Source organism: Sprattus sprattus, assembly GCF_963457725.1.
Source record: "Sprattus sprattus genome assembly, chromosome: 1".
Classification (NCBI taxonomy): Eukaryota; Metazoa; Chordata; class Actinopteri; order Clupeiformes; family Clupeidae; genus Sprattus; species Sprattus sprattus.
Window position 1 is genome coordinate 69,199,598 of NC_137920.1, and position 27,728 is coordinate 69,227,325.

Sequence of the window (27,728 nt, forward strand, 5' to 3'; positions counted from 1 at the left end):
CGATTGCAATAGAGTAAGATTTGTCTTACATTACAATTAATGCCATTTGAATATATGAGATATTTTATGTGAAAACGAAAATTAAAAATATTACTTTATTTAAAAAAGTACTTCAAATTATTGAAATCGAACAGTTTAATTTATTTACAGAATTAAGTCAGAATCAGTAATGCTTTAGTCTGGCATTAGCAAAACAGTATGTGACAAAGGTAGCAGAAATATGAGGAAACATTTGAGTGAATACATTCTGCATATTAGATAAATGTGTACATTACATAAAAACGTACATTTGAGTCATTTTATCCCATTTCCCTCCGGTTAGTATTAGTTTTGCACAGGAAATGCCACGTGTACCAACTGCGCATGCTTCAAGCGGGTTCACACTTCCTGGTAGTGTGATTTCGATTTCCTGTAGAAGGGGCGAAGAAACTCACGGCTGTCTTCTTGACAGGGCCTGAACCCTAGTAAGACAGGGAACGGCCTCAGCCATGGTACTTTGGTAGACAGTTGACAAAGTAGCGAAATAACGCTTTGAATCACTGAGCCACGGGAATAAACTCTGTATCAGGTCAACTGTCAGCCCCCGCGGGAAGTCGTTTTACCATTTAGTGTACCGGGTTGCTTGCTAGCCAGGTAACTTCGTATGTTACTCTGTTAGGGCAACTGTTAGCCATTCACTAACGAAGCACCTCTACAATTTGATCCTGGTGTCTATTTCAAGATGTCAAATGCTGGTTTTAGTTCTCAGAATGGGGCAGGAGGACAGACTTACGCAAATGGTAAGTGGACTTGAGGGTTGAATAATTTTAAGATCGTCTCAAAGTTAAAGCATATGAACTCAGCAGCTAGTTAGCGTTAAGTTATCAATAATAGGGTTGAGTTAACGTAACCCGTTTAGCTCGCTGTTGGCTATCTTGTTAGCTTTTCGATAGCTTAAACTTTTAAGGTTGTTGTGGATCTAGCATTTTAGCTAGTTGGCTTCGTGTTTCTCTTATTATTAACAATAGCTGGCTGTGTGGAAGACACATGGGTAGCTCACGTAGCTAAATGGATTGAGGTGGGTGCTTTTCTAATGGAACAGCGACAGAGAATGATACGTGTTTAGCCAATTCTGAGCAGTTATTAGCTAACCCAGCGTTAGCTTGCTAGTTGGTTGATTTACGTTAAGCCAATCAACTCGGGAGAAACGAATTTACTTTCACCCTGCATATACGCTGGATATACATTTTTAACATTACCTAGATCACCTAGGTCGTGACTTTCAGACATTTAAGTTAATGGTGGCAAATGCACCTGTTGTTGATCTGAACGAAACAGCAATAGTGTCCGGTCATAGTCCCTAAGCCATGAACGATAGCTGGCTCGCTAGCTTTCTAGCTACCTAACGTTACCTATTCCGCTGAACTGGAATTAGCAAGTTTGTAATGTACAACTTGTTAACGTAGCTAGCTAGCTTTAGCCAATTTAGCATCTCGAGTTAGTGTTTGGATTTAGTTATGGAAATGAACTTGCCAAGTTTGGCTTCTAAGTAACGTGTTTATATAGAGTAACTAACCATTTGTGTGACGGGCCTACGTCAAGTTTCGGGTCGAGTTGTCTCGGTGAACGCTAGCTAGCTACCTAACGTTGGTGTTACTGATTATGTTGCTACTTTTTTTTTCGCTTACTTAGTCACAACAGTAATGTTAATTTGTTAGGGGAAGTAACGTCTTACCAGCCAAGGCAACATTTAACCAAGTTCTGTACAACATGTACGCTTATTTGAGCTAACCAGCAACATTTTACTGATGCATTACTTTAGAGGAACGGATGCGGCAGTTTAACTTTTTTGGGAGGTTTTAGCAGCTCCACACATAATAACGTAGTGTGTAGTACCGGTAATGATCACTAATGCAGTCGTGCTTTTAAATGTCTAGCTGGTTTAGTCAAGATTTAGATTTATTGAGAAATCTCATCAATGAAAGATCCAGATTTCACTTCACAATACCTTGCCTTGACGCGTTTGGCGCTTTTCAGCAGTGTAGATGTGGCACATTTGAGTGATCCAGCAGTTTTGAAATCTTTCCAAAGTTTAGGCAGTGTTGAGCTTTTGTTGCTCATTTCACTGTGATCAGAGCGGTGTCTGGTTTGGCAAACTATGTCCTTGTTCAGACTCGCTGAGTTGTAAGGTCAGATCAGACCTATTTGTGCTTAGTTGCTGAAGGGGTTATGTCTTTTGAAAATACATGAAATGCCCCTCAAGAAGAGGTTAGATTCGTCTCTGGGTTGTTTTATAATAATGTTAGTGCCTCCAGGTTTTCTCCTTCATGGTCCTTTGGTCATTTTGTGTGACCATTGGTGAGTGTCTTGCATAGCCTTGATATTTATTTCCTGTTATCTTTCTGTGCAGACCTAAGCAATTACAAGCTTCGTGTTATAAATGAGCTTTGAACTCCGAAGCTATGAGGGAATGGGTAGATATGTCATTGATCAGTGGGAAATGGGTCTAAAGGTAGAGAGTAATCATGAACTTCTGAAAACACTTTTGATTAGGGCAGTTTAAGCCACCGTTGAATTTCAGGATGACTTCATGTTCAGTCTTCTTAAATTTTGCAGTGGATGACAGATTGAGTGGAGAAAGAGTGTGTCATTGGAACAAAAGAACAGAGTACATTGCAAAATGGATGTCCTAGGTAGATTGTTCTGACTAGTCTGATAGTCTTTGACTAAGTCATGGTGTTCCTCGCTAATCGTTATTGGTTGGCCTGGCTGTCATGTATGTTCCAGTTGGATCCTTGAGCTTGATGGGTGCTCTGAATGAGAAGAAGCTTAGTCTTGAGATTTTCCCGTTGCCCGGAAGTGCAGGGATTACACCCTTTGGCAAAGAGAGTCGTCTGCTAATCTCACCATACCCCTGCCTGAGCTCATCTCTTTAGCCGAGTGTATCAGTGTACAAAAGGACACATTTAAATCAATTATTGTAAACATAGAATGTGGACTAACAGATCACCTATATATTAGTAGACTGTAGTGGTAGGATTGTGTGTACAGAGAAGCTTTCTATTTGTGGTCTGTTTAACTTTTGAGAGGTGTCTCAATTACCTTTAATTAAGACTTGGCCCACAGAGAAATTAAATAGACCTGACTAAGATTGGTGAGGCAATGATTTCATACTGATTAGTGTTATCTGTTTATGAGTAGTCTGTTCATGTGGCACATTGTGACATTGGTAATTCATATCATTTGTTGAATAGTGATGGTAGATTGTTTCTTATAATGGACCAATTGTCAAGCAGGATAACATTTGACTCAGGTGACTGTATTTATCACATATTTCTGTAAAAAAAATGGTTAGGTTCTTGTCAGTTGACCGTTTTGATTTCTAATGATGCTGAAAAGTGCAGGTTAAGTTTTTTATCTTTATCTTGTCTTTTTCAGGTCCCTCACAGAACCCTTTTCCAATGCAGCAAGTGAGCCAAGGTTACGGCATGCCTGGCCAGCTAGGTTATCATAACCCAGTGCTTGCCAAGGCCCCCATGCCACCGGGACCTGGGCTCTACAATGCTGTCCCTCCAGCCAGCCCGTATCAGAGTGCCCCTGGGCCCCATATGCCAGTCAGGCCGCCAGTGGGAGCCCCACCGCCCATGCATCCTGGCCAGACGATGCCTGCTTCTCAGAACTCTGTGCCGCCCCCCTCGGCACCCACAAACAGCTACTATCCTAATGCCCAGAACCCCTCACCGTCCAGCTGGAACTACGGTGTGCGTCCTCCCATGGGCATGGGAACACCTCCACCTGGGAACCACGTGACGTCATCTCCCAGCCCTGTGCCCAACCCACCTTCTCAGGGGTTCAGTGCAGCCCCCACGGGCCCCACCCTCACTCCCAACACCTCAACAGCCCCCGGCCCCCCACTGCCTCCATCCTCGTACAACAGCTGGACCCAGCCAGGTAAGAAGCCGAGAAGAGCAGGCAGATTATGCACCTTACTGTGTGTGTTTGTGTGTGAGTGTGAGTGCGTGCGTGTGTCCTTTTCACACAGATTTACTATACATACCTGGTTGATCTTCACTGCTTTGCTTAAAGCGCCCCATCTCTTTTAAAGTTATGTCAGTGTTTCCCACAGAAATTTAGGAGACTATGGGGGGGGGGGGGGGGGGGGGGGGGGCCCACTCTGATCTGGCAGCACTCTGATCCCATCCAATTCTCTCCATGGGGTCTCCATGGGGGGTTAACTGCTCTATCTCAAAGCACATGGCAGTGACACATCTAGATCTTGGCCGCGTCAGTTCAAATCAAATGCGGAATGTTTACATCTGCTACCGTTGATTATACAGTAAATACGTTGTGAAATGAAACAAAAACACACCACAGTTAAAGTTGTATTAGTATTGATTGATTCACATCGATATGAATGGATTACATGACTAACAACTGGTGGAAAAGTAATATGAAAATATTTGTTCTCTGAATTAGCTTCCAATTTGAATCTAGATTCGAGAGACACATGCGCGCCCAGTCCAATTCCCAGCGGAATCGAATAGTGTATCCAGGGGTTTACATCGGAGTCCAGTCGGACTCAAGTCAGACACAAGTGTGGCACATGCGTCCAATTTCCGATTTCAGTCCGATTTAAATTGGATATTGGACACATGTGACTCCCCAGAACTAGATTCATTGTGTCCAACTTGAGTCCGACTGGACTCCGATGTAAACCCCCAGACACACGATTCGATTCCGCTGGTAATTGGACTGGGCGCGCATGTGTCTCTCGTATCTGATTCAAATTGGACAACAACAACTTTTGCACGTGCTTGAGATCGTGCCCACAGACATATACATGCATCATATATAATGTATATGATATGATAAACGCTGCTAGACGCTCAGTTCTTGTGCTCCCTCTCATTCACGTTGAAATACTAAAAGCGAAAGTGAAACTTAGAAACTGGAACGCAACTGTTTGGGACAGAACGCGCTAATTCAGTGAACAAATATTTTCTTATTACTTTTCCACCCGTTGTTAGTCATGTAATCCATTCATATCGATGTGAATCAATCAATACTAATACAACTTTAACTGTGGTGTGTTTTTGTTTCATTTCACAACGTATTTACTGTATAATCAACGGTTTTGTTTCATTTCACAACGTATTTACTGTATAATCAACGGTAGCAGATGTAAACATTCCGCATTTGATTTGAACTGATCTAGTTTTGTCACTTCCATGTGCTTTGAGATAGAGCAGTTAACCCCCCATGGAGACCCCATGGAGAGAATCGGATAGGATCGGAGTGCTGCCATCATGTGCCCGCACTGAGAGAATCTAGATTTGGGGAGACACATGTGTCCAATCTCCAATTTAAATCGGACTGAAATCGGAAATTGGACACATGTGTCCACACTGACTGATTGATTGTTTCCCTCATCTAGTTATTAACAGTTTGTTTAGCTGAGTGGTCATGGAAGCCAAGGCTACTGTACTATAGCGCCTGTCTGTGTTGTGTTATCTTGGAGATCTTGCATTTCATTTGTGTTGTATAGTCAGGTTGCCTTCACTATGTTGATGTGGTTTTCTGTACATTTAACTCACAATTGGTGTAGCTGAGCTTTCATTGTTGAAATGCTGTGTGTTTGTGTTGTGTTGTGTTGTGTTGTGTATAGACTGGTATGGTCATGATGTACAAATTTGCAACAACAATGAAATGCTACTTTTCTTAGATAGCCTGAAACTATTGCATGATAATTTTGAGGGAGTCCCTCTGATTTAGTGTAGCCCCAGGTTCCTTCGGGCTCTTAATCTATCTGCTTGATATCACTGAAAATGTAGCTAAACTAAGTGGAGTAAAAGGCTTGATGTTCGTTTGATCATTCTGGCCATCGTGTCCTACCTCTTAGACTCCGAGGGCTTTGTGGACTTCAGGTGTGTGTGGATATCTTTAAAGTAGTGCACACAATGTTATTCACACCAAGTGACAAATCACCAAGACCTCCATATGTGTAGCCCTTAATTTTGTAGGCACTAAATAAAGCCTGTGCATCTTTAGAAGGGCCTATATCTTTAGGGACTCCTGGGAACTGGTCATTGGATCAGGACCCGCTTCTCTCATTCATTTCACTACTTGACAGTACCACATACCGAGTCAGCAGCCTTAGCACCTCAGCACTGCAGGCTATAATGTTACTTGTATTGGAGGCTTGCTCTCTTCCTGGTTGTGAAACCATGTAAAAAAAAAGGGAGACAACAGCAAATCCTGGTTCAAGGACAGAAGGTGTGTGTTGAAATACAACTTCAGCTCTGCTTGAAAAGCTAGGGAATGAACAGTGGTTGGGGCCAGAGTACACTTTATGCCCTTAAGTCCCTGTGACATCAAAAATATAACCTTTGTAATTGGAAGAAATAAAAGATTTGAAAGCTTACATCTTGTGCACTTGAAGCTTTAACCAGTCTCTATAGAGACTGACGGGTTGTTTCGGAAGAGCATAATAAACAACAGCAAGTTTAATTATAGAGCCCTGAACTCACAAGAGCCCAAGGTACTCTCCAGGATCCCGCAACACAAAATCAACAAGAGGATGAGCCATGGTGCGAGGACACTGTAGTGTAAGATAAATAACATGTCTTGAAAAAAATAAAAGAACATGGTAAACAATGAGTTAAAGTAAATCTGAAGTAAGACAACACTGCTTAAGGATATATTTATCCTTTATCCAATATTTGAGTTTTTGATCTTTGATGTTTCCATCACATATAAGTGACTAATGAATAACAGTGATGATCATAAATAGAGGTTATGGCTAACTGAGTAGTGAAGATAAATACAGAGAGCAAAGCAGACAGCACAAAATCAAATGCTAAAAAAAATTTAATTAGACATATTGAACATTTTTAGAGATTAAATGTCATTAGTGGAAGATGCAGACCTTACATTGTGGAAAGAGGTGTCCAACCCAGACAGTAAGGGCCAGCATGGCAAGCGATCAGCCACCACCATTTGATTTTTGTTTAGACTTGAACTGCCACCAGGCCTATGTTTTGATCTTAGGTGCCCCCTAGAGATACATTGGTGTAATGCATCATCTGGAGCAGGGCCACATAATACTTTATGCATGATCATTGAAGTTGTAAGATTAATTGTAAAATGTATCGACTTTGAGTAGCAACAGAATTGACCTAGTATGTTCAGACCTCTGATCAGAAGGCACTGAAATATCTTGAAATAATATGTCTTTTCAGATGTTATAACTGGTTTTTGGTGGTGATCAATATGAATAATGAATGAATTCCCGAGGAACACCCCTGTCAACCAAATGAAGCAGTGGGTCCTAACGACCCCCCTTCGCCTCAATTCCTTGATGATGGGCACACCTCCTCTTTCTTTAGGCTCTGTTCCACCTATGAACGCCATGAGCCCACAGACCCCGTACCAGCCAGGAAGGCCGCCATATGGCCCCCCTCCCACAGCAGGTCCTCCGCCAGTATTGAGACCAACCCCACCTCCCGGTACAGCGACCCCTCCCCTGCCGATGGCCCCCCAAAATGAAGGTAAGACTGTAATATAGCTCCCCAGAATGCACTCTTGACATGTCCTCAGATACACCTTCAACCTCCCGTCTGTTCGAATGTTTCTGTATGAGATACAATTTGATGACGTGTGATGATGCACAGTCCATAATTACTGGCTGAAAATGCAGATTTTCCTCTCGCCACGGCAGCTGGTCAAAGTGGAGGTGTCTCTAGTAACACAGCAGCCTTCAGTGATGTGGAGAACATGGACTGGGATGTTGGTCAGTCAGGTGTGGCTCAGTGGATAGCCGTGCTGTTGTTGTAGTGCTCCTGTGTAGTGGTTTTAGAGGTCTTGTGATGGTTCTTGTGGTCGTAGTCAGTGACGTACTCATGTCTCGTCGGTATGTCCTGCATGTCTCCATCCTCTCAGTTCCGTTCCCTTGGTCTTTGGCTCTTCACATTCTCGTGTTTGACACCCGTTGCCCTTTGTTCTTCTCCTCTCTGTAGACCACCATAGATTGTTCATGGGTCCGTTTAGTATTCTGTAGTATTCTGTTCAGTAAGTATTGATAGGGTATATCTTTGTTTCTTCCTGTGCTTCATGGTTTCTCTGTTTTTTGACCAGGAGTGAGACAAACTCACACACCAACCCACTCTCAAGGTCTCAACAGCTCTGAGGCGGCCGGGCGAATCATCAGTGAGTCCTTCTCTGTTCTTCTCTACCTGTGACCTCTTCCCTTTACTTTGTTGTGAGTGAGTTTGGTTTGAGGCTGCTGAAGATGACCTTATGACCTCCTTTTTTGTTTTTATTTGAAGGTGACCCCCCCTCTTCTCATCCAGGGCCAGTGGGAAGGCCTATTGGTCACGGCTACCCTTCCCTACCACCAGGCTACCAGAATATGGCCCAGCCCCCAAATGTACCCCCTATGCATCCAACACAGCCTTACAGCTCTGGTCCGGCGGCATACCCACAGGTAACCTTCACTCACACTCACACTCACACTCACACTCACACTCACACTCTCACTCTCACTCTCACTCTCACTCTCACACTCACACTCACACTCACACTCACACTCACACTCACACTCACACTCACACTCACACTCACACTCACACTCACACTCACACTCACACTCACACTCACACTCACTCTCACTCTCACTCTCACTCTCACTCTCACTCTCACTCTCACTCTCACTCTCACTCTCACTCTCACACTCACACTCACACTCACACTCACACTCACACTCACACTCACACTCACACTCACACTCACACTCACACTCACACTCACACTCACACTCACACTCACACTCACACTCACACTCACACTCACACTCACACTCACACTCACACTCACACTCACACTCACACTCACACTCACACTCTCACACCACTGCCTAGATGAGTACCATAACCACCCAGCAGAATCCCTTGTGGTATGTAGCATAAACACTCTCAGTTGGCACTGACCTTGATTTGATGTTTGCAGCCCTCGATGGGCGCCGCCCAGCTGAGCCCCTCTATGGCGGCCATGAGCATGCAGGCCCAAACCCCGGACTCCCTGCGCGTGGTCAACCTCCTGCAGGAGCGCAACCTCCTCCCCCAAGGAGCCTACCAGGCCCCCACACCCTGCCTGCCACAGGACCTGCAGAGGGTGAACTGCAGTCCAGAGTGAGTGCACCGTCACATTCCTGGCCCGATTATAATGCATCGTAGTCGTTGTAGTGCACCAAGCTGTTTTAAGCCTTAACTTATTACATTTGTCGGAGTTTATCTTTTTTTCCTCTTTTTTGAAGGGGGGGGGGGGGGGGCTTAATTTATTATATAACATTTAGTCATTTAGCAGATGCTTTTATCCAAAGCAACGTACAAAGGAGAGAACATTCAGTAGGGTCTAGGCCTAGCTCACAGGTTGGGGCAGAAAGTGAAAGAGATTGGGAGACAAAGTTCCATCAGACAGAAAAAGAAAAACATAATTATGATAATTAAAAAACAGCGTAACTAACATGTAGGCCTTTATTTATTTACTTATCACCATCTTCTTCAACCTCTTCCTCATCCTCAAATCCCTCTTAAATGGGCAGCCTACCCCTTACTCAGCAGCATGCCACTCACTGTAGCACACTTGCAAGGGACAAAGACCAAGCTTATGTGTGTGTGTGTGTGTGTGTGTGTGTGTGTATGTGTGTGTGTGTGTGTGTGTGTGTGTGTGTGTGTGTGTGTGTCTGCCATAGGCGTATTCATAAGTTAGATATACAGATGTTAAAGTTTAGGCTATTCGCCTTCATGTCAATTAGCGTGTAGGTCCTATGAAGTTGAAAAGGCAGCTGTGATGTCCCCGGATATCACCAAAATAGGTGATCTTTCAGCACTGTTCTTATGGACAGCGTCCGTTAAGTACTTGTAAGAGAAGGGCACACGCATTTGTGTTATGCGTTTGGGAATGCTGTTTTTACTGGTGTAGTCTAGTGCCATCACGACTGTACGTAGCTCTGAGTAATAGCTGTCAGAATCTGTTATCATTCATCTGGTGAATGGGAGATGAACACTGAAGGATGCATTGTTCTGGAAATGTCCATCATGGAAATGTCCATGTCTGTATTGTGGATTATTTCTGTCACAAAGGGAATGTTTGAAGGCTCTGCATTCTGAAGATTACATCTAAAGTGGGCTTTTGGCCCTTTGTTTTAAACGCTGCATAATTAAGGGCATGGCTGGAGCTTTGAATGAATCTAGTTGTTTGCACTTGTAATGGCAGCTCCCAACTGATGTTCTTCAAGTTGTACACTTGTAATCGTTCAAGGTCTATTTCACTACAGAATGATGTATGTTTTTGTCCTTCTCTCCTTGCCGTCCCTTGTGCAGTGTGTTTTGCAGCACTCTCACCAGCATCCCTCAGACACAGGCCCTGTTGAACAAAGCCAAGCTGCCCCTCGGCCTGCTGCTCCACCCTTTCAAAGACCTCTCGGTAAGCTTCCTCATTCCACACACAACTCCTTTGCTCACTCATGCTTTCCCCTACTTGCTTATTCATGTATCTGCTCTCATCAAACCTAGTGAGTGTTGTCAAGGGAATTGTGTGGTGTAAAACATCACCTAACAATACCTTCTAGTGGAGTTCAGGCTTAGGACTTGAAGGTGTCCCCTCAAGAAGCCTTTTGCCTCCAGTATTTATATGCGTTCATGTGATGTGATGCGATGTGATGTGATGTGCTTTCCTCTTGTTGCCTCTGCAGCAGCTTCCTGTGGTGACCTCCAGCACCATCGTCAGGTGTCGCTCCTGCAGGACCTACATCAACCCCTTTGTGACCTTCCTGGACCAGAGGAGGTGGAAGTGCAACCTCTGCTACAGAGTCAATGATGGTCAGTAATGGCGACGTCCGTATGAAATGTGTGAGCTGTCTAGAGTTTATGCTCATTTAATGGCTTGAGTGTTGGCCCGAGTGTTAACCACAAGTCATGCTGTTCCTCCCTCTAGTCCCAGAGGAGTTTATGTACAACCCCGTCAGCAGATCCTACGGAGAGCCGCATAAACGACCAGAAGTCCAGAATGCAACCATTGAATTCATCGCTCCCTCTGAATACATGGTAATTTTTCTCAACACATTGGTCCGTCTCATATTATGTAGTACTGTGTGTGTGTGTGTGTGTGTGTGTGTGTGTGTGTGTGTGTGTGTGTGTGTGTGTATAAATGCACGTGTGTGATATTCAGAGTGGTATCTCAACCTTTCTCCTCTATCTTGTTCACAGCTGCGACCACCACAGCCTGCTGTTTACCTGTTTGTCCTCGATGTTTCTCACAATGCAATGCAGACTGGATACGTAGATGTTGTCTGTCAGTCGCTTCTCGAGAACCTCAACTCGTAAGTCGAGCTTATTATGCTGAATTATTCAATGATGCGCCATCCCTCAATTACTTTACAAGCCATTGTTAAGACAGCCAATTTCTCAACTGACAGGAAAACACTTAGAGACCTGGCATCAGTAGTCTCTCGACTGTATTGATGTGTTTGGTGTGTAATACTTAAGTGCTTTATTGATGACGTTGTTGTTATTTCAGGCTTCCAGGGGATACACGGACGAAGATTGGTTTCATAACCTTTGACAGTACAATCCACTTCTACAACCTCCAGGAGGGGCTTTCCCAGCCGCAGATGCTCATTGTGTCTGATATAGAAGGTAAGTAGGGATGGCAGGCTCTCACAGTAGGTACACAGCTTTCCAGCAAACGCAAGCTCTGCAATAATGTGATTTTATCAGCAGCAAAGTCAGAAGAAACGCACATACATACGCAATCTCGGTGCGAGATTCGTGAGGTGTAATAATATATTCCACAAAACCCAAGTGTCGGTAAACTGACACTGAAATGTTGTGCCTGTGGTCAGCTCGGCTAAATGGGGTATGACACTTTGTTTGCTGACTCATGGCATCGTTTACACTGCGGTCCTTGATCTGACTGGTGTGGAAGGTTCTAGAGTCTGCACTCCCCTAACTGCCATGTGGAAGGTTCTAGAGTCTACGCTCCCCTAACTGCCATGTGTGCTCCTTCCCATTTGTCTCTACCAGTTACATCATTATGCGATATTTGTTTGGTAAGCTTAAGTTAGTTTGAAATCGATCAAACAAAAGGCTGAGATTATTTCCTCAGACAAAGATTAAAAACATGACTTACGAACTGTAATGTAGGTCTGAATGTTTTAGGAAGGTGGGCAGTGAGGACATATTGGTGTTTTTTAATATGAAGCTTTACAACTTTTTTCTGTGTTCTTTTTGTAGATATATTTTTACCCACACCAGACAGCCTTTTAGTCAACTTCAATGAAAGCAAGGAGGTAAGTAACGGCATGACTTTTTCTTGTAAATATTCTTTCCTTTGTGCTTTACCTACTCCTTTGTGCTAATTGTCCTTGATGCACTTTACATATAACATGGTGGGTGGATGTCTGTGTATTTGCAGCTGGTAGGGGACCTGTTGAAGAGTTTACCACAGATGTTCAGTAAGACCATGGAGACCCAGTCTGCCCTGGGCCCGGCCCTGCAGGCCGCCTTCAAGCTGCTCTCGCCCACCGGAGGCCGAGTGTCTGTCTTCCAGAGCCAGCTGCCCACGATGGGTGTCGGGGCGCTCAAGTCCAGAGAGGACCCCAACCAGAGGGCCTCTGCCAAGGTGAGGGGCGGTTTGAGCAATTGAGCTGGGCGTTAAACTCTTGGTATTCAAAATCCTTTGTCATCAAAGCAATGGTGATTTACAAAGAAATAAAACCAGCAAAGTGTTGCTGATATCTGTAGTATGTGTTTTTCCCCTTATTCTGCTCTATAGGATATCCAGCATCTCTCTCCTGCGACAGACTTCTACAAGAAGCTGGCGCTGGACTGTTCCGGACAGCAGGTGGCTGTGGATCTGTTTATGCTGACTTCACAGTATTGCGATCTGGCCTCACTGGGTAAGAGGGTGCACAAGCCTGCATCAAACTGCACTAACAAAATAAATGTAGATTTTCATACACTCCAGCTATTTGTTCTTCTATGGTCACAGTTCTCTCTAGCTAACAATCAATTTACTGAGATTCAACACCCTCTGTTAATGTAATCTTCCCTAGAACTTGTCTTTTGGGCAATGTTGAGATGGAGAGGAACGTAGATGGTGTGAACCTGTTTGTCAGAGCACTCGCTCAGTCCCTCCATGCCCGCTGTGTCTGCCCTCTCTCCCCAGGTTGCATATCCAGATACTCGGCAGGAACTGTCTACTACTATCCCTCCTACCACAACGAGCACAACCCCGCCCAGACCGAGCGCTTCCAGAAAGACCTCAAGAGATATCTCACCCGCAAGATCGGCTTTGAGGCCGTTATGAGGATACGATGCACTAAAGGTGAAGTGTCCCCCTTAGATGCTCCTTGTTTAGGAATGATTGATCTCACACCAAGCGCATATAAAATGTATTTTAATAATGTCATTTTTGTTAAATTATTATCATATTTCTTTCATTACATTTCTTAAAGTAATTTTGTTCTGCTTTTCTCCTTGTTTTGTGATCTGATGGAGAAGAGTGTGCAGCAATCCTTTCTGCTCTCTCTGGAAACCTAATTCTCCTCCATTCTATTCTCAGGCCTCTCCATACACACTTTCCATGGGAACTTCTTTGTGCGCTCGACAGACCTGCTGTCGCTGCCCAACGTGAACCCAGACGCAGGCTTCGCCGTGCAAATGTCCATCGAGGAGAACCTGGTGGACATGCAGGTGGTCTCCTTCCAGGCCGCCCTGCTCTACACGTCCAGCAAAGGTAACTGAGCTCCAGAGCTGGCTGCTCTCTGCTGAAACTAAACCCCTTTGAGTGTTAATCTAGAGTACCTGTGGACAGTGTTGTCCACAAATGACATGTTTCGAGGCTTTCATTCCAGGAAAGCAGGTTCATAATCTGGTTTTGGTTTTTAGGGATTAGTGTAGTAAATGTGTTGAATTTGTGTGTGTGCATGGTTGAGGGGGAACACCTACAGCTGCACAGGCCCCTTGTGAACAGGCTGCTCTTTGTGTAGACATGGCCTGTGTTGTTTGTGTTGACACTACTCTGTGGCCCTGTGTTGTTTGTGTTGACACTACTCTGTGGCCCTGTGCTCTTTGTGTTGACACTACTCTGTGCTCTTTGTGTTGACACTACTCTGTGCTCTTTGTGTTGACACTACTCTGTGCTCTTTGTGTTGACGCTACTCTGTGGCCCTGTGCTCTTTGTGTTGACACTACTCTGTGGCCCTGTGCTCTTTGTGTTGACACTACTCTGTGGCCCTGTGCTCTTTGTGTTGACACTACTCTGTGGCCCTGTGGTTTGTGTCTCCTGCTGAGGTGTGTTTGCGCGTGTCTCTCACAGGTGAAAGGAGGATCCGAGTGCACACCATGTGTCTGCCTGTGGTCAACTCGCTGTCTGACATCTTCGCCGGAGCCGATGTGCAAGCCATCACCGGCCTTCTGGCCAGCATGGGTAAGCAAACTGGACAGATGGAAATTCCATAGTATTGGTACTTATACTACAACTCCTGTCCTGTGTGTAGTTTTTTTCCTTCTGATTAATGCCAGAATGAACAGGCACACAAGCAGTCATCATAGCTCAGCAGTAGGGATGGGAATTGCCACAGATGCAACAATACAACACTGTCAAGATATTTGGTCTACGATACAGTATTATTGTGATTATTTACATTTACCAAAATGTTGTGATTCCATTATGCGATAGATTGCAATATATACAGTACTGTGCAAAAGTTTTAGGCAGGTGTGAAAAAATGCTATGAACTAAGAATGCTTTGAAAAATGTAAACAATAAATGTTTATTTTTTATCCATTTACATGGTAAGACTGAGCACAGCAACAACACACAACGTAGTTATACTGCATCAGCAGGGTCTCTCCCAGACAAAGATTTCAAAGCAGACAGGGGTTTCAAAATGTGCAGTTCCAGCTCTTTTGAAGAAGACGTTGAGGATCGTAGACGCAGTGTTCAGCCAAGGAAACTTAATGCAGCTGATGAAAAACACATCAAGCTTATTTACCTTCGAAATCGGAAGATTTCAAGCAGTGGCATCAGCTCAGAACTGGCAGAAACCAGTGGTACCCAGGTACAGACATTTACTGTCCGGGGAAGTCTGGCCAGAAGTGGTCTTCATGGAAGAGTTGCAGCCAAAAAGCTCTACCCCGACAAGGAAACAAGGCCAAGTGACTGAACTAAGCACGTAAACATAGAAACTAGGGTGCAGAAACATGGCAGAAGGTGCTCTGGACTGATGAGTCAAAATTAGAAATATTTGGCTGTAGAAGAAGGCAGTTTGTTCGCTGGAGGCTGGAGAGAGGTACAATAATGAGAGTCTGCAGGCAACAGTGAAGCATGGTAGAGGTTCCTTTCCAGTTTGGGGCTGCATTTCTGCAAGTGGAGTTGGAGATTTGGTCAGGATGAATGGTGTCCTCAATGCTGAGAAATACAGGCAGATACTAATCCATCATGCAATACCATCAGGGAGGCGTATGATTGGCACCAAATGTATTCTGCAGCAGGAACATAACCCCAAACATACAGCCAATGTCATTAACAACTATCTTCAGCTTAAAGAAGAACAGAAAGTCCTGCAAGTGATGGTATGACCCCCACAGAGCCCTAATCTCTACATCATCGAGTCTGTCTGGGTTTACATGAAGAGACAGAAGAATTTTAGGAAGCCTACATCCACAGAAGATCTGTGGTTAGTTCTTTAAGATGTTTGGAACAATTTACCAGCCGTGTTCCTTCAAAAACTGCGCAAGTGTATCTGGAAGAATTGATGCTATTTTGAAGGCAAAGGGTGGTCACACCAAATATTGATTTAATTTAGAATTTTCTTCTGTTCCTTCACTGCATTTTGTTAATTTATGAAGAATTGATGAAAATAAACTGTTAACACTTCCATTTTTGAAAGCATTCTTAGTTTACAGCATTTTTTCACACCTGCCTAAAACTTTTGCACAGTACTGTATCTCTCCCATATATTAAGTTATGTATACTGGTAGTTTCTGCAGCCATCTTGACACATTGAAATTGTTCCCAATTCTGACTTCCTTCCCAATTTCTTATGTGCCTCAAAAGAAGAACATGATCATGTGCCAGGAAAGGGATGTACCTAAATAAAAATAAAATCACGGTATTCAATAAATGAATATCGTGATGCTTGGCACTGCTGTATGGCGATAACATTGTGCCGAAACATATCACGATGCCACACTGTATCCATTTTTCTACCACCTCTACTCAACAGTCATATGTTGGATAAACTTCGGTCATAACATCTCAAAAAATATTTTCCTTGTTCTGCCTAGTAGCCTTTTACTCCACTTAAGGTTCCTTGATATTCCACTTCTACTATCAGTAGTTAGTATTCAACCCACAGTCATCTTATTCAGTACAGTGTATCCTAAATGGATATACTGCACTTGCCTACAAACCAGGTTAGTAATACTGGTGTTTTTTCCCTCTCCCTGTAGCCGTAGATCGTTCTGTGACGGCCAGTCTGAGTGATGCCCGGGATGCGATGACCAATGCTGTGATCGACTCGCTGGCCTCGTACCGTACCTCTGTGCTCACCATCCAGCAGCCCGGGCTGCTCTCCCCGAACTGCCTGCGCCTCTTCCCCCTCTACATCCTGGCCCTGCTCAAACAGGTGCACACACTCACATAGGCACAGCCTGCCAGCCCTCTCTCAAGACTAGAGGATTACTGATCCCACATCAGCATTCAGTCTGTACCCACATCAGCATTCAGTCTGTACCCACATCAGCATTCAGTGTGTACCCACATCAGCATTCAGTCTGTACCCACATCACCATTCAGTCTGTACCCACATCAGCATTCAGTCTGTACCCACATGAGCGTTCAGTCTGTACCCTCATCAGCGTTCAGTCTGTACCCACATCAGCGTTCAGTCTGTACCCAGATCAGCATTTAGTCTGTACCCAGATCAGTAATCAGTCTGTACCCACATCAGCATTCAGTCTGTCTGTACCCACATCAGCATTCAGTCTTTCTGTACCCACATAAGCATTCAGTCTGTCTGTACCCACATCAGCATTCAGTCTGTCTGTACCCACATCAGCATTCAGTCTGTACCCACAGCGTTCAGTCTGTACACACATCAGCATTCAGTCTGTACCCACATCAGCATTCAGTCTGTACCCACATCAGCGTTCAGTCTGTACACACATCAGCGTTCAGTCTGTACCCACATCAGCATTCAGTCTGTACCCACATCAGCATTCAGTCTGTACCCACATCAGCGTTCAGTCTGTACCCACATCAGCATTAAGTCTGTACCCACATCAGCATTCAGTCTGTACTCACATCAGCGTTCAGTCTGTACCCACATCAGCAGAGTGTATGCAGCTTCCTCTGTCTGAAACAAATGTCTTGCAATGATTGAACGAGCCTTTTGGTGTTTTTTTTGTCGGTTGTGTCCAGAGAGCCTTCCGGACAGGCACCAGCACTCGACTGGATGACCGCGTGTTCGCCATGTGTCAGTTGAAGTCCCAGCCGCTGGCATACCTCATGCTCATGATCCACCCAGCGCTGTACAGACTGGATGACATGACTGACGAGGTAAGGCCGGTGATGAGCCAGCAGGATGTGTTTAATGTACCTCTCCCTCTCTCTTAGATCACTCAGTGGGCCGCTCATTTAACTGCATCCGTGCACAAACACCTGATGGACCACTTCGTTAAAATCCTTGACCTGAATGTGCCTGTATAATTCCACTTTGAGGCAGTGTAGAAGGAATAAATGCCACATTTCCCAATAGCAGATGGTATAAGAGGGACACCACAGCTGAGGAAATTACATGCTTCAAAGTTTGCTTGTGTCAGATATTGTTTGTTTTGTCATGATGATTCACAACTGCCCTACAAATTGATACCCTGTGAATATAAATATTTTCCTCCAGTGTGAGTGTATGTGCTGGGTTGGTCCCATGCCAGTTTCAGATGTAAACAGTGTACCTTTCAAAACAATTCTGAACTTGACTCAGGAGAGGGTTTATGGAATGTTATCCTGTCCAGAGGGACTCATGTACTCAAAGTTTACATAGGAAACCTTTTACGACAAGTAGAGCGTAAACATGTAGTATGGTGTCACTGCTGCTAAACTGTTACCAACCGTCTCGTCCACAGGGGGCACTGAATGTCAACGACCGCACCATCCCCCAGCCTCGTGTCCTACAGCTCTCCGTGGAGAAGCTGAGCAGAGAAGGAGCCTTCCTCATGGACGCTGGCTCGGTTAGCACAACCCTCCCCACTCACCACACTACCCTCCCCACTCACCACACTACCCTCCCCACTCACCACACTACCCTCCCCACTCACCACACTACCCTCCCCACTCACCACACTACCCTCCCCACTCACCACACTACCCTCCCCACTCACCACACCACCCTCCCCACTCACCACACCACACCACCCTCCCCACTCACCACACCACCCTCCCCACTCACCACACTACCCTCCCCACTCACCACACCACACCACCCTCCCCACTCACCACACCACACCACCCTCCCCACTCACCACACCACCCTCCCCACTCACCACACCACCCTCCCCACTCACCACACCACCCTCCCCACTCACCACACTACCCTCCCCACTCACCACACTACCCTCCCCACTCACCACACCACCCTCCCCACTCACCACACCACCCTCCCCACTCACCACACCACCCTCCCCACTCACCACACTACCCTCCCCACTCACCACACTACCCTTCCCACTAACCACACCACACCACCCTCCCCACTCACCACACCACCCTCACCACACACACCACACTACCCTCTCCACTTACCACCCTCCCCACTCCCCATCACCACACACCACACTACCCTGTCCACTCACTACACCACCCTCCCCACTCACCACACTACCCTGTCCACTCACAACACTACCCTGATCAGTGTTATTGGCTATGTTTTAAAGACTTTTTCTTTTCCCTAGGTGATATATTTGTGGGTAGGAAAGAGCTGCAATCCTCAGTTCTTAACCCAAGTCCTTGGGGTTCCAAACTACGCAGCTCTTCCTCAGAACTTGGTAAGACAAGAAGTGTTATGGTTCATCCCATTCCGCTGATTTTTGGTAGCTCTCTTGGTTATGTTGCAATTTTGTAGTAAATGAGCTGCAAAGTATCAACCGTTACCCTGTACAAGGGGGTCAAACCCTATGACATTACAAATATTCACATATTGGCAGTGAGAACCCTTAATTAAAATGACTCAGTGATTTTGCACATTAGATTTACAGTGGCTCACAGCTGCATATGAACTGTTTCAGTGGTGGTACTTTATTCGGCTCTACTTATCTGTAATGCTAGTCGCACAGCCCACTTTGTCTTGATGGAGTAGTGCAATTATAAGTATATAGCAATTTGATGCTATCCAAAAAAGTTCATTTAAAGGGTGCAGCTGTAGTGACGAGCAGAAGAAGGGTGTTTTCTAAGGGTTTTGCGTGACTCTTGTTCCTGGATCTTTCTGTAACCCTCAGACTCAGCTCCCCGAACTGGACACCGCTGAGTCTACAAGGACGAGAGCGTTTGTTGGTTGGCTGCGGGAACAAAGGCCATTTTATCCCCTTTTACATGTCATCAAGTATGTGAAAACTGGAATTGTTTTGCTCCGTTAGCCTAATTTTGGTTATTCAAAGTTGCCGTTTATTACTCAAGATACAACATTTTAGTACAAAACTGCTGTTGCTGTATATTGTCCTTTTGGCTGAGAAATGTCACAAATATGTGTTTGCTATAATTGACCTTTTTCTGCTCTAGGGATGAAAGCCAAATGAAGGCCAACTTCATGCAGAACATGGTTGAGGATCGGACTGAGTCTGCATTGTCTTACTATGAGTTCCTGCTCCACGTACAGCAGCAGATCTCCAAATAGCTGCTGCTGATAGGGTTTGGGTTGGGGGGGGGGGGTTAGCAAGAAGTATACAGTTGTTCTGGCAGTATTGACAGGGTGGGGGTGGGTTGGGGTGGGGAATGAGAATGTGTCCGTATAACTGACGTGCAGACTCCGAGCCCGTCGCTACCTTCTGAAGGACAACACCGTTGTCCCTGTGTGATTCTCTCATCTGTTCCTTTGGCGACAGACCCACTGGCTGCTTTCATTCAAATCAAACTTCTTATTCAACAAAGGCAATGATGGAAGGCAGATTGTTGATTTCCTAGTTCTGGAAAATCAAGTGTTTGACCTTTTCGGGACAGACATTGTGAGGACATTCAGCTGATGAAGCACAGTTGTACTTGCTAATAATAAAGTAAAGTATGTATCACACTAAAGTCTTTTGAGCATGTGTGCTCCTAGCTCAGTCTAGATGTCTACTAAGGTGCACAGTCAGTAATAAAGTAATGCTCTATGGTATGACAGAATGGCATAAATACTCTCTTTTTTTCGGTCACTGCTATTGTCAGTCGAACAAATCCGCAGGCTTGCTATGACAAAGAAAGATGGCAGATGGTGGTTAAAGGGGGGGTCTATATCCTGTTGTAAACTCTTGCTGTGAGTACTTCGATCAAGTCGAAGGCCGTATTCACCTTGTGGTTTATGGCAGTCACTCTGTGAAAATTTCAACTTTTCATGTTCTTATTTTATTTCCTTCTTTTTTGTTAAATTATGAGAATCCCAGTCTAATTAAATCTGTATTTGCCTTGTATGGGAACTCAGTTTTTTTAGGCTTCTGTTTAAATGCAGACATTATGTATATGAAATGTTTTAATATAATAGGATATGGGAAATTTCTTTAACAGACGTAACAAAGCCATTTTGATCTTTAATTATGCTTTATTAAAAACTTGTATAATAAAAAGTACATTATAATGATGAAGATGGATTTTAGTATGACATTAAGCTGAATTTATGATAAAAATAAACAGGTTGGGCCTTTTATATCTAGTAGTGGTTCTGTCATGAATGAAGGAGTATTCTATTTAATTCACTTCTCTTTTGATAAATGCCATCTCTGCATACACATTTTGTTCTTCGAAAATGGCTTCTTAAGTTTTATCTTTCGAAGTGTCTCAAGTTTTAATTAAACAATATGACTATCACAGAAAAGACTCAGACTGTGACAAATAACCCACATGTAGTGTTAAGCTCTTCTGTGTTGAATTTCATGTTATGCGTTTGTCATTCTTCATGCTGAATGAGTAAGTTATGAATGACGGCGAAGATTGGACTATACCTCCTTGTTTGTTTATAAGTGTAATAATCAAAATCAACCGAAACTTTTGATTGAACATCTCTAAATAAAACATTCTGTTTTTCCCATGTATTTTTAATAATGCTTTCTGTCTTGGAGATGATGAAGCTCAGCAATACCTCAGCAGAACTGAGCTTTCTTTTTTGTACTTTTTATACCAGACTCCAAAGTTGTTTTGTTTCTTTTAAGAAACTGAATTTATATAACATCAGTGAACAACCGGATTGAAGAACATTATTTGTAACTTGCTGGCCACTAGATTTGCAAATGTGTTAAAGAAATTATTTGGAAATTAAATCAGAGTTCCCTATAAAACTGTAGCAAGTTGTGAGACTGTTATTAGCAATACTGTTGTGGAGTGGAGCGATCTGAATGCGTGAAGAAATAGAATTGGGCTAGACGGAGATTGTGAAAGGACTGGCCATCAGGAATCTGCATTCAGAATGTCCTGAAATGGTCAGTAAGGCCACCCAGTGTCCAATCAGTGAAATAATTGTTATCCATCTTATTAAAACGTTTGGCCGTAACTATCGGTCAGATATATACTATATGAGCAGCAAATTGATAGATGTTAAATCTATTAGATTGGGTTCTGCCATATAGTTAGTTCATATCCCAATGTCGTGGAGGACTAGTGTAATGAATAAGATACACCACAATTTGTGCTATTTCCTAATTTGTCTGAGCAAAATATGCCACGCATGTTTTGTTCTCTGTATGACAGACATCCCATGTTGATAAATATTAAAAGTGAGAGGACAGTTTATAATTTCACTTACTTTACTTGTGTACTGTCAAGAAGAGGGGTGGAGAATATTTCATGATGTCATCAGCATGCGCCCATTTCATACAACGATCTTGGTAGGATTTTACTGTCTGTGTACGATTTTGCTCGCTCATTCTTCGGCTGAGAGATATTGTTTATCTCGAAACGATAAACACTAGCTCATTTCATAGTCGTAGAAAAACATTTAATTCCGATTAGAAACATTGTGTTTGAATGGAGTCGACTGAGGAAAATAGTGCTGGCAATTCTGAGGAGAAAAGTAACCCGAGTCTGTCTGCTGCACAAAGAAGAGCTGAAATCAGGAGACGAAAATTGCTGAAGAATTCCGAAGACAGGATTAACAGAATAGTAGGGTATAGTAAAACCGACGAAGGAAACAGTCGTAAGTTAAAACGCTTAGTCTTACGCTTAACTTAGGCTTTGGCCGTCTTTTAGAGCGATAGTTGAGCGTTGCGCGGCCCAACCTAGTTGTGGTGGCTAGCTGCGCATGCTATCCCTTGTCATTAAGCATTGACGTTAGCCAGCATTAGCTCATTTGGGGATTTCGAAGGTTTTAGATCGAGCCAACCATGCAGCTGTTTCCACGTGTAGAATAATGTCTACTCACTATTCAAATCAGATATAAAAACAGTTATTTTCCAATGTATGATGCAAACCAACTGAAGGCTACAGGCTACATATAGATTAACGTTACACCTCAAATTCAGGCCATTCATTGACTGAGTGCTTTGGCTGCTGCATAACCTCTCTATTTCAGGGCTTGTAATAAGGAAGTCAAAACAATTCAGATAATGTATTACCAGTATGTTCCACTCATTGTATTAATAAATTAAGCTACTTTATTGGAACAATTTGATTATTGCCAAGTGGATGCATGCATTAAAACAAAAATGAATTGTATTGAGACAAATGACTACTAAGATCTATTGACTATCTAGGAACTGCTGACTTTGCCATTTTCCCCTTTTTTCTGATTTAGAATCCCCCAAACGTGTGGTGGAGCCACGGTTCCACTTGGACTTGGACAGAAGTGAGTCCTCCTGGTCCTCCCCTGTTGTTGCCACTAAAATCCTCTCTCCATTCCTGTCTGACCCCAGCCACACCCCAGAGCGGAGAGGCTCTCCCCTGCCCGTCACCAGCGATAACTTGAACAGCAGCGGTTACCTGGAGGATGACCTGGTTGGGGTTGTCAGACAGAGACCGCGGGGGGAGCTGGCTGCAGACGAGCAATCCCAACCCCCTGCCAAGGGTCTGCAAAAGTACCTGTCTCGCTTTGACGACGCTATGAAGCTCAGGGGTCAGCTTGCCAACGAAAAGGCTTCCCAGGAGAGTAGCTCAGAGACAGAGGAGCTGGACTCCTTCCGGCTATTCCGACTTGTCGGGAGTGTTATCCTGGCTGTGTTTGTCAGAGTCTTTGCTTGCAAATACTTGGTGAGTTTATTTATTGCTGTTAATTTTATTTTCAGTTCATTATCCCAAATTTTGATTCGTCAGTGCTGAAAAACATGGACACTTTGGATATATGAATTAATTTTTTAAAACTTTTTTGTATTACTTGTACACAGACCATTCTGAAGCCTTTCCTGCCATCCACTAGCTATTCACAACTATTTAAGTGCTGAATTCTACTAGTTCAGAACATAGTGATTCATGTCAATGCAGCTGTTGGCACTGGCCTTGTCAGTTGAGAGCAGATGTTGCATTCACTGATGTGTGGTGTAACATGCTGACCACACTTAGGAGTGGGACAAAGTGTTAGCAAGAGCTGCTCTGCTGTGATGATAACTGCCAGGTTCTTCCAAGTTATTATCCAGTGCCCTTATAGAATTTGCCAGTACAATGGTGGATATGTTCTTTGGCTAGTGTAGGTCCAAATGTCTTTTTCAATTACATGGACTTGCTAGACACCTTGGTTCCATTTGTAATCTGATTTAATGGTTATGTCCCAAACTGTCCACATCTTGGTGAGTTCACCATTGCTCTAGTGTTTGTCATATGCAATCTCTTATTGCACAATGATTTAAAATATGATTGGGTACTAGGAGTGACATGTTAATGCCTTTCCATCAGCTCAAGCTGTGCTCTTTTTAATATTGTGCTGGTTATATGTTGTGTCTGATGACCACTCTGAACTCTTCTTTTCAGTCCATATTCGCACCATTCCTTACTCTGGAGCTGGCCTACATGGGGTTGCACAAATATTTTCCAAAGGTGAGAAAATCTACCAATTAGTTAGAAAACACTCCAACAAGACAATTAGTTACAACACTCCAACAAGACAATTAAAAAGACAATTAGTTACAACACTCCAACAAGACAATTAAAAAGACAATTAGTTTCAACACTCCAACAAGACAATTAAAAAGTCAATAGTTACAACACTCCAACAAGACCGTTACAAGTCAATTAGTTAGGTTTAACAGGTTTAGTTAGAATTAGGGGTTACTAGACTGAGAGTGTTAAAATATCATGACGTAGTGAAGTAGAGAAACGGTTGACTGTATGTCAGCATCTGCTTTGCAAGGTTTAGGAGGATTTTTAACAGATGGTGTGTTGAGCCATTTCAACCCATAAAATGCAGACTTTTACAAAAATTGGAACACCTCAATACTAACAAGAGCAATCCGAGATTTCTGACCTCCAGCAAGGGTTGACGTTGATAGTAAAGCAAGATCTAAAACGTTCATCTGAACAATAGCCCAAAGTCTACATTCATTGTAAATTTCAATAAAATCCGGTCATTGGTTTTCGAGAAATGTCACTTTAGGTGTGAAAACAAAGATCCGGATCATCCCAAAATGTAATGGGGATGTCCCAGGACCAAGATCCACCTCTTGTGAAAATTTCAGAAAGATCCGCCCAGTAGTTTCTGAGAAATCTTGTCCACAGACAGACGGACAAATAAATAAATAAATTAACGGACCCGATCGCATAACCTCCTTGCTGGAGGTAACAGCAGCATTGATGCGTTTCACCACAGTTCAGTCATTCAATTTAGTTTTACAGCTCAGAAATGGTACACTTTCTCTTAAAGTGCTTTTCAATGTTTACGGCCCACTCCTGCAGGTGGAGACCAAGCCCAAGACTACCGTTCTGACTGCGGCCCTCCTGCTCTCTGGCATTCCGGCTGAAGTCATCAACCAATCCATGGACACGTACAGGAGGATGGGAGATGTGTTCGCAGACCTTTGTGTCTATTTCTTCACCTTCATCCTCAGTCATGAGCTCTTGGTCCTGTTTGGCTCAGAGCTGCCCGAGGGATCTTAGGCCTCTGTGAGTGTGTGAGTGTGTGCGTGTGTGTGTGTGTGTGCGTGTGTGTGTGCGTGCGTGCGTGTGTGTGTGTGTGCGTGCGCGCGCGCGCGTGTGTGTGTGTGTGTGTGTGTGTGTGTGTGGTCAGTGCTGTCGGTTGAGGCCTGCCCTGGATGTCCCCTACTCTGCCCTGGCCCCTGTCTCTCTAATACTTCCTGTCTTTTCAGTGAACTGCTGTCACTGGAGACATGGACACAAAATATCACTGTCCGGAGTGATGCTGAACTCTAAGATTTCAGTTGGAGAATTAAAATAAAGGTCACTAAGCCTCAACAATTTTATTTTCAGGTTGTTGGGTATATTTCAATGTGAACTATGCTTCTTCTCTCACATACTCATGTATCAAGCTCTAGTTGGATGTGGCTTGTGTTTTTTCTGTAACATTGCGTGATCCTTTCTGAATGTGTAATGACCATCTCATAAGAATTCAGTCGAATAGATTGGATAGTTTCACTTCAGGGCTGTGTGACCTCTCTCTCCATCTGTCTTGCGCGCTCTACTAGAACTTCAGTGTCTTTGGATTGTAATGTATTTGTGCTGAGCAGGGTGGCTGTGGGGATTTGGAATGTCCCTGACTGTATGACTGTGTCTATCTAATCTCTCATCATGCATACCCTACCAATCGCATGCTCTGTCAGTGTCTAATTCAGTCATGGCCTATATTAAATTATTTGATTTCATGGAAACAAATTTTGCGAGTATGGCTTACTTGTGTATGTTTTCTTAATTGATTTGAGGTTTATGCCATAATTTATGTGTGTTGTAAAGTGATACTGATTTTTATTTATGGTTCATATTTAACTTCAATATAAAAACAAGGTTAAATTATCAATATTGCTGCTTTGGATGGTGGTGGATTCTGCAAATAAATACCTACATTTCAAAATGATTTGAATTCCCAAGTCTCATGGCAACAATATGCTTTAAGCAATTGTCACTGTAAGATGTTTTTAAACTGGGCATCATTATTTTTCAGTTGATATAAACTCGCTTCAGTAAATTGATAGTAAAATGTCACCTAAACAACATAGACTGTTTTTTGTTTTGTGCACGGAGTCCATCGTGCTAGTGCCTCCTTGTGTCTGGAGGCAGCGTTGCAGAATTAGTGGGATACATTTATGTTTGAGGGGCAAGGCAGAGAGGACATACAGGACATCTATTGCTCCTTATAGCTACCACAGGAATGTAGAAGCGACCATGGTAATTGGTGAGAAGCAGTTGGTCAGAAACAAAGCATTGTTTTGCTGTTACTAAAATGTGTGTTTTTCCTTGTCTCCCATTGTTTCCCATGGTTTGGGACTTTGTACTATTATGACGTAGATACTCTGCTTTACAATCCCTGCCCTGCAGGGAACATCTTAAGAAGATGGCAAGACAAGTACATGCTATGTAGTTGAAGATTGCTCAGACAAGTTTACATTTAGCAAAATGTTGTGTAAGTGTAAAACAAAACTGTTCTCTGACTTATTATTGTGGCACCATAAACTGCCTGTTACAGAAAGTGAGTAAAGTGTACAACTGGAGTTCTGTCAAGAAAAGGCTGCTGGGAATGCAAACATGTTGTCTGAAAAGGCTTGTGTTATTTATCATTGCTGTGATCTAGGCAAAATGCATAATAAAAGGTAATAGATATTTGTGAGCATTTTTCATGAGGACGATCAGATGAGGCATGTTCATGACCTCACTCACCATGGCTCGTCATGTAAAGCAAATGCACTTCAACTACTCCAGTACATCATGCTTGGCAATAAAGAAATATGAGTACAGAAGATTTTTAAATCAAACACTAGCTGAAAATGTATCAAATGAACTGAGGTAACTCAGTCTGCTGGAAGGCCTCAGTGTTCGGGCTTCACAGAAAGGGGAATACCTGCCGTTTTGGGAGCCCTGCTGTTACAAGGCCTTGAGCTGAAGCTGACTGGTTTCAAGCTCTGCTTAGGTCCACTGCTTTGGCCAATCCTTGAGCATTACTAGACATACAGTAGAACCATAATGTCATAATGTGACCAGCTGCTCATTTTGTTCATTAATATTCTATTCATATAGTTGTATACCAGTATTGCAATGTCATTGCATCTTCTACTTATAATAATTTGACATGTTTGGATTTCAACAAAAGCATTTTCAACAAACTGTAATAAGACCTTTATTCCCTCTTTTCTTACAATTCACACTGACTTGGGGCAGACGTGTCCACCATGACATTCCAGACTGTTGGGCCATCACCTTTGACAGTGGGCAGTGGGAACTTCCCAGTCGGGGTGCTGTTCGCCCTGTCGGGGCTTATTTTCCCGACAATGACCTGTGTTCTGTACATTATCCCTTACTTGTGGACGCACTCACAGACAGTTGCGGACACCGTGGACAGGTAATACTTTCTAGAT

At 43.6% G+C, this 27,728-nt stretch overlaps 2 protein-coding genes across 2 annotated transcripts; both read left to right on the top strand.

Annotated features, from left to right (window-relative positions):
* Nucleotides 1-430: 430 nt before the first annotated feature.
* Nucleotides 431-19,954, top strand: LOC308375107 (protein transport protein Sec24A-like). Its single transcript, XM_080851155.1, has 23 exons — nt 431-779; nt 3,418-3,930; nt 7,365-7,526; nt 8,113-8,184; nt 8,304-8,461; nt 8,983-9,164; nt 10,359-10,461; nt 10,730-10,856; nt 10,972-11,081; nt 11,244-11,356; nt 11,554-11,672; nt 12,270-12,325; nt 12,451-12,657; nt 12,811-12,934; nt 13,204-13,362; nt 13,600-13,773; nt 14,356-14,466; nt 16,494-16,669; nt 17,464-17,601; nt 18,168-18,272; nt 18,993-19,085; nt 19,536-19,639; nt 19,816-19,954. The coding sequence occupies exons 1-23, from the start codon at nt 722-724 to the stop codon at nt 19,928-19,930; spliced, it is 3,279 nt and encodes a 1,092-aa protein (XP_080707281.1). The 5' UTR covers nt 431-721; the 3' UTR covers nt 19,931-19,954.
* Nucleotides 19,955-22,248: 2,294 nt separating this feature from the next.
* camlg (calcium modulating ligand) lies at nt 22,249-26,443 on the top strand (the record flags this gene model as incomplete). The annotated part of the gene is made up of 4 exons (XM_080851217.1): nt 22,249-22,417; nt 23,015-23,466; nt 24,181-24,246; nt 25,102-26,443. The coding sequence occupies 4 exons, from the start codon at nt 22,249-22,251 to the stop codon at nt 25,300-25,302; spliced, it is 888 nt and encodes a 295-aa protein (XP_080707343.1). The 3' UTR covers nt 25,303-26,443.
* Nucleotides 26,444-27,728: the final 1,285 nt, after the last annotated feature.

Coding starts and splice junctions, on each gene's coding strand:
- LOC308375107 (XM_080851155.1), top strand. CDS start 722: ATGTCAAATGCTGGTTTTAGTTCTCAGAATGGGGCAGGAGGACAGACT. Junction 8,462..8,982: donor GTCCGGCGGCATACCCACAG/GTAACCTTCACT, acceptor TGATGTTTGCAG/CCCTCGATGGGCGCCGCCCA. Junction 10,462..10,729: donor ACCCTTTCAAAGACCTCTCG/GTAAGCTTCCTC, acceptor TTGCCTCTGCAG/CAGCTTCCTGTGGTGACCTC.